The sequence below is a fragment of the Arachis hypogaea genome, chromosome 13, assembly GCF_003086295.3.
Source record: "Arachis hypogaea cultivar Tifrunner chromosome 13, arahy.Tifrunner.gnm2.J5K5, whole genome shotgun sequence".
In the NCBI taxonomy this organism is placed as follows: domain Eukaryota; kingdom Viridiplantae; phylum Streptophyta; class Magnoliopsida; order Fabales; family Fabaceae; genus Arachis; species Arachis hypogaea.
The window spans coordinates 12,667,629-12,674,222 of NC_092048.1; the positions used below are offsets into that span (position 1 = coordinate 12,667,629).

The window sequence follows — 6,594 nt, forward strand, 5'->3', positions numbered from 1 at the left end:
GAGTTTGAATGATCTATACGTGCAAAGTTGCAAAACATATTGTAATATACGTAAGCATATATAAACTAATATTTAAAAGGGAAAATCTTTTCATGTTATTGAGTATATTTTATATTCTAGAAGGAATTTAGTTAATATGTGATAAATTTATTATTAATAAAAAAATTTAAATTTTATTATTGAATAAATATAAAATAAATATATTAAAAATTTATCTTTTTATATTTTTAATAAAAACTTTTTCAATTTATAATCTTAATTTATATTTTTGTAAACCTTAAATCCTAAACGAGACGAAAGACTAGCACAACATTTCAGAGCAACCACATCATTTTGCTTTTTCCTATTGCTCTGCGGGCTGAAACAAAAACCAGAAAACCCCACACATATTAGTAAATAAATAAAAAAAAACAAAGCACACACCTCCACCAGATTTCCACGAATCAGGCCGTGTTTCTATTCAGGTTTTTATCATTTCCTCCCAATTTTTGTTACTCTAAACAAGCCATCAGCTATAGACTCATGAATCTTAATAATTGTTACATTAATCTCCAAGCATCACAATACCATCAACAAACTATATCACCCTAAAATCAAATGATGGCTTGAATACAAAATACGTAGATTTATATCAGAAGATATTCATAACAAAAACATAGCCTTATAAAGGCTTCCTCCGTTACACTGAAATTTTTACAAAAAAGAGACAACTCCATAACAACCCATGCACACCATGGGAAACAGTTAGAAAAAGGGAACTCCAAAAGAGAAGGTGCATATTTGCAAGTAACCAAAACAACTAACAAACTTATTCGGCTACATTTTTTTAACTCTGTTTTCCTAATCAACCTTGACACTGAACACGTCACTCCTCTCTTCCTCCTTCATCTTAGGCACAACGACCTTAAGCACGCCGTTCTTCATCTCAGCTTTGATCTGGTCAATCTTGAAAAGCCTATCAGGTAAGTCGATCCTCCCGGTGTACCTACGCGCGCTTTCTTCGTCTTCGCCTTCTTTACCACCTTCACCTCTTATGGTCAGGGTGTTCTGCTCCACGGAAACTTTGACATCCTCCTTTCCGAGACCAGGCATGTCCACGCGCAGAAGCAGTGCATCTTCCGTCTCACGCGCGTCCCAACCACGACGAAGTCCAGCTCCCGCTCCACGAGAAGCAGAGAGGAACGGATTCTCCATGAACTGATCCATCATATTCAGAACCTGGCTCAAGCTCCTAGTCGGAGAAAATGGATCGAACACATCTGAAAAAAAAAAAAAAAGAAAAACGATTTAGAAATCGAACCTCTTCACTAAAAATTCTTGACTAATTCATCTAATTGAGTTCGAGTTTTGTAAAATCAGAGTTATGCTGGTATGAATTGGTGTGGATTTTAAGAGCGAAGACAACTACCTGAGAGGAAATCGTCGCGGCGAGGAGTGCGAGGGAGAGTGCGATCGGAGCGACGGTCGACGTCGAGGTTGCGGTCATCTGCGGAGTCGTCGTAGTTGCGCATGGCATTGGTGTTGAAGGAGCGGGAAGCGGAAGCAGCAGCTGGACGAAGCAAAGACTTGGAAATGAGGGGAGAGGAGAGGAAACGCTTCACTGCAAGAGAGGACGCCATTGGAGTTGGAAACGAAGTGAGAGCTGAAACTGTAATTTGGAGAGAATTGAAGAATATGGCTTGGAATTGAGGTCAGGAACAACCAGTGTGTAACTGCGAGAGTGGAATAGGAGAGTCGGGGGTATTTGAGGGGGAGGAGTAGGAGTGATTAGAAGGTGCCAGAAACGAGTCTAGAAGGTTCCAGAGCTTGCAACGTTTTCGCGAAGGTGGCAGACTTGGGGAACAAGCAAATCTGTTAATAGGTCGTGATTCTGTACCAAAGCACGTGGTCACACTAGCCGGATGCCAAATGTAATTGGGCCCTTTTTGGTATGGATAAAGAAAAAGGGGCTTTTTGGTATGACGGGCCTTCTTTCCTCAGTTGAAGAATTATATCCAAAATATCCAAAAGCATCGCATCTTGCAAGATTAATACCAAAACAAAAGAGGGAAGAATAATTCTTCCGAAAACATATAAGTTTCAATTTTAATGCTTTAAATTAGATCTAGACATACTTTAATCTAAAGGAGACATTAGCTTAATCCAAAATCACAAGAACTACAAAACCAGAAAGGACACTTGAATGCTAATGCTCAGATGATTATCTGCTACTGCTACGACAAGAGAGAAGGAGATTTCACTGTAGCGAAGCAAAAGATCTAGAAGGATAGCATTTAACATCTTTTGGTGGTGCCTTCTAATTGCTTTTGATGAAAAACAACAAAGTTCTCACACCCGTTTATCGAGCCTGAGAACGTGTGAGGTGTGTGGACTTCTTGGTAACAACAGCTACGAACAATGTGAATATGGCTGTTGACCTTAAAAGAAGACTACTTAATAAGCTGGATAAGATCAAGGAGATACAAAGACAAAAGAGTATTATGTATCAGTTTCATGTTTATTATTTATCCGATTTAGTTAGCAAGGAATATGATAATCTTTAAGAACAAGTTATGCCATGTAAATGATACAATTCAAGAGAGTTCTGATTAGATTAAGATTTGGAGCTAATCAAATTGACTGAAAGGAGAACTTAGGTGTGATAGTTGATATTACTTGATAGTAACGCTGAAGATGATTAACTTGATAACTATTTGTACGGTAAATGTGTGTTACAGACAGTTAAATGTGATTATATATACATATAACATATCATAAAAGGAAGTGATTTTAATGATTTATTTTTTTAAATATTTTCTTACTATTTATTAGTCCATTTGTATTCTCCTCTAATTAAGTAAGCATTTTTAATGGTAATATTATGATTAAATAATAATTTGAAGGGTTAAGTACTAAAATCGTCCCTAAGGTAAGGGGATAAAATCAAATTCGTCCCTGACGTTTTTTTGCTATTAAAATCATCTCGAACGTTCAGAAACACTTTAAAATCATCCTCAAGTACATTAAAAAAATTTAATTCCAATTTTGCCCCTGACCCAATTGACGGTTGGGGTTATATTCCCGCGAAAGAGGTTCCTTCTCTGAGTAACGTTACCCCAAGGAAAACTGATCCTTCACCTTCAATGATACCCTAACAGAGTGATAGCTCGCCTGAAGTAGTAGCGTCACTGCATTTGCATTGCGTGGGAAAGACTGGGAGAGGAGCTCATTCTCGTGTTAGTCATCTCGAATCAGGTATGTGTGCTGCATTTGGTTCGGTTTTTTTGAGCTTGGACTACATAATCACTCATGGGTATTCGTTAGTTTACAAATGGGATTTGGGTGTGACTTTTGTTTGCAGGGTTTAGGTGATGGAAACCTTTAACCTGAGTGTCTACCATGGTGGTAGATTTGGATATGACAATGGTACATTGGAGTATATAGGTGGAGAAAGGACAGTGATCGAAGATATCGATATGGGTTGCTGGTCTGTTTTTGAGGCATATGTTGAGGTAGGACAGTTTGGGTACACAAAGGAAAACATTGCAGGTTTTTGGTATAAGGACCCAAGTTCTAAATGGTTAGAGAAGGATCTGAAGTTATTTGAGGGAGACAGAGATGCCATTGAGATGTGTAAAATAGCGGGGAATAGTGGTCACATTGAGCTCTATGTGGTCCATAAGGTTGAGGATGCTGAAGATTTTTTCGAAGTAGGGTTTCTTGATGTTGGAGGCCAGAGTGAACATAATCAGGAGGTGGAGAGGGGCAATGATGAAGAGGTACATAATGAGAAGCAGTTGGTGATATTTCAGGGTGAACTGGGTCAGAAGGGGAAAATGGACAATGTGGAGAAGGTTGATGAGGGAGATAAGTATGTTGAGGAGCAGGGCAAATCAAACAGTGACAAGGATAGCGATGATGAGGATTTCATTCCATCTGGTGATGAGGTTGACAGTGCAGATGATGTTGTGTTTACTGACAGTGAATAGGAGTACGATGATGAGAGTGGATTTGATGAAGTACGAGGTGGGACTGATGGTAATCGGGTTGATAAAGGAAAAGGGGTAGCAGGAGGTGATTTCAGTGATGAGGAAGGGTTCAATAGTGATGAAGTTGATTTGGAATATGAAGTTGGTGGTGGTTCAAAGAAAGAGGATAGTGAGGATGATGATAACCATGAAGCTAGTCGGTATCCAATACATAGAGATGTGAAAGACATGACAACTTACAAATGGGAAGTTGGAACTGTATATGCTTCAAGGGAGGAATTCAAGGACACTGTTACAGCTTATGCAGTGCAAACAAGAAGGGGACTTAGGTATGCAAAGCTTGACTTGGTGAGAGTGAGGGCTGTTTGTCAAGAGGGGTGTCCGTTTTGGTTGTACGCAGCAAAAATGAGTGAGGAAGAGACTTGGCAGCTCAGGTCAATGAACCTTAAGCATACCTGTGGCCAGTCACACAGGGTAGGGATACTCTATACTGGTTGGTTGAGTAGGGTTTTTAGGAAGAAAGTGGAAGGTAACCCAAAGGTAAAGATAAAGGACCTGGTCAACAAGGCACAAAGGAAATGGAATTTGACAGTGACAACTTCGATGGCAGCTAGGTCTAGACAAGCTGCATTGGAGGAGATGCAGGAAGCTTACCGAAAGTAGTATAAAAGGATTGCTGACTACTGCTCGGAGCTGCTACGGGCTAATCCAGGGTCATCAGTCACACTCAAGGTCCAGCGATCCCCTGATTTCGAGGTTGAGGACCAGCACCAGGGGTTAAACAATTATTACATCTTTCAAAGGGTATATGTGTGTCTAGCTACTTGTAAGAAGAGCTTCATGCAGTGTAGAAAGTTTATGGGATTGGATGGGTGTTTTCTAAAGACACTTCAAGGAGGGTAGTTGTTGACAGCCGTTGGGTGGGATCCCAATGATCAAATGCTTCCAATCGCGTACGCTGTTGTGGAGGCAGAGACCAAAAACACCTGGACATGGTTTCTCCGGTTGCTAATTGATGATTTTGGAGTTGAGATCATTAGGAAAATAACCTTCATGTCTGATCATCAGAAGGTAAATTGCTTGATAAATATATTGATTGATTGATAAATATGTTGCTTGATAAATATGTTGTTTGATAAATATATTGATTGATAAATAAATTGTTTGATATGTAAATTGATTGATTGAGTAGATTGGTTGATAAAAATATTGGTTACTAAATGCATTGACGTATGATTACATTGTTTGATAAATGGGATTTACCTGCTCTCTTAGGGACTCTTGCCTGCATTCGATGAAGTCATCCCTGGAGTAGACCATAGGTTCTATGTCTACCATCTTTACAGCAACTTCAGGAAGAAATTTTCTGGACTACAGTTGAAACAGCTGATGTGGAAGTGTGCAAAGGCTACACATTGGAAGGAATGGGAGAAAGAGATGCAAATCATCAGGCAGATCAATGTGGATGCACACAAACATCTGAATGCTATTCCTCCAAGATTTTGGAGCAGGTCCAGGTTTAATTTTCATTCTAAATATGACACTCTTGTAAACAACATGTGTGAAAGCTTTAATGGTGGAATAGTAGAGTTTAGGGAGAAACCTATAGTGACAATGTTGGAGGATATCAGGGTTTATTTGATGACTAGATGGGATGTTAATAGAGAAAGAATTAAAAACTTTAATGGTACCCTTCTACCTCGCATTAGGATGAAACTAGAGAGGAGAGGCAGATCTGCTGGTGAGTGGAGGCCTTACTGGTCTGCTGCACAAACGTATGAGGTTGTTAATGGACTGAATAAATTTGCTGTTGATCTTTCTGCTCATGAGTGCTCTTGTAGGAAGTGGCAGCTTAGTGGTATACCCTGCACACATGCTATAAGCTGCATCAATTTTAAGAGCCTTGACATAGATGCATTTGTTGATGACTGCTACAAGAAGGCTGCATATGTCAAGTGCTATGATTCAGTCATCAATCATCTAAATGACTCAGATTTATGGGAGATAACCAACTTTGATGATGTCATGCCCCTCCCTATCGAAATCCTAGCCACAGACCAGTCAAGAAGAGGAAGAAAGGACCAGATGAAGCTCCGGACAGCAGCCAGTCCCACTTGTCTAGGAGGGGACAAATCCAGAGATGCTCAAACTGTGGTGAATCTGGACACAAGGGGGGAGGATGCAAGAAGCCATCCCTGGATGTAAGTGTGTGTATTTCATGTATGTTAGGGTTACATTATCATTTATTCATCAACTGCATTCTTTAATGTGTTTCAGGACCAAAATTTTAGTCAAGCTGCTAGGAAGAGAACCAGAGGCGGAGAGGCGGCGAGGTTGCGAGGCGGCGAGGCGGCGGTAGTGGCTCGCGTCTCCTCTCTCCCTCGCGTTCCCCAACGCCGACGGCCACGACGACGGCAGCTCCAAGCTTCGCCGCCGCCATCTCCCTCCCCCCTTTCCCCTTCCCCCGACCCCACCCCCGCGTCCTCCCCTCCCACATGCGTTGTTTTATTTTTTTTTATTTTATAATTTTTTATTAAAGTAGGGGTAGTTTAGGAATAAAATTAAAAATTTTATTAAAAATGATGATTTTAATATGAAAAAAAAGTTAAGGATGATTTTAAATCGG

General features: G+C 40.1%; 2 protein-coding genes across 3 annotated transcripts; one reads left to right on the forward strand and one right to left on the reverse strand.

The window, feature by feature from the left end:
• Positions 1-433: 433 nt before the first annotated feature.
• LOC112737283 (heat shock 22 kDa protein, mitochondrial) lies at positions 434-2,479 on the reverse strand. Of its 2 annotated transcripts, none has more exons than XM_025787115.2 (2): positions 1,409-2,479; positions 434-1,259 (listed from the first exon to the last, which is right to left on the reverse strand). In XM_025787115.2, the coding sequence occupies exons 1-2, from the start codon at positions 1,617-1,619 to the stop codon at positions 841-843; spliced, it is 630 nt and encodes a 209-aa protein (XP_025642900.1). In that variant the 5' UTR covers positions 1,620-2,479; the 3' UTR covers positions 434-840. The 2 variants fall into 2 exon arrangements, with proteins under 2 accessions (XP_025642900.1, XP_025642899.1); XM_025787114.3 differs by having other exon boundaries at positions 1,406-1,785.
• A 2,428-nt stretch (positions 2,480-4,907) lies between these two features.
• Positions 4,908-6,173, forward strand: LOC112732684 (uncharacterized). Its single transcript, XM_025781431.1, has 2 exons — positions 4,908-5,039; positions 5,244-6,173. Exons 1-2 carry the CDS (start codon positions 4,908-4,910, stop codon positions 6,171-6,173), a joined length of 1,062 nt encoding a protein of 353 aa, XP_025637216.1.
• The last annotated feature ends 421 nt before the right edge of the window (positions 6,174-6,594 follow it).

Excerpts from the sequence above, each read along its gene's own strand:
- LOC112737283 (XM_025787114.3), bottom strand. The coding sequence starts at position 1,619 with ATGGCGTCCTCTCTTGCAGTGAAGCGTTTCCTCTCCTCTCCCCTCATT. Across the intron at positions 1,260-1,405 it reads CGACGATTTCCTCTCAGGTA|ATGTGTTCGATCCATTTTCT; the intron begins GTTGTCTTCGCT and ends TTTTTTTTTCAG.
- LOC112732684 (XM_025781431.1), top strand. The coding sequence starts at position 4,908 with ATGCTTCCAATCGCGTACGCTGTTGTGGAGGCAGAGACCAAAAACACC. Across the intron at positions 5,040-5,243 it reads TCATGTCTGATCATCAGAAG|GGACTCTTGCCTGCATTCGA; the intron begins GTAAATTGCTTG and ends CTGCTCTCTTAG.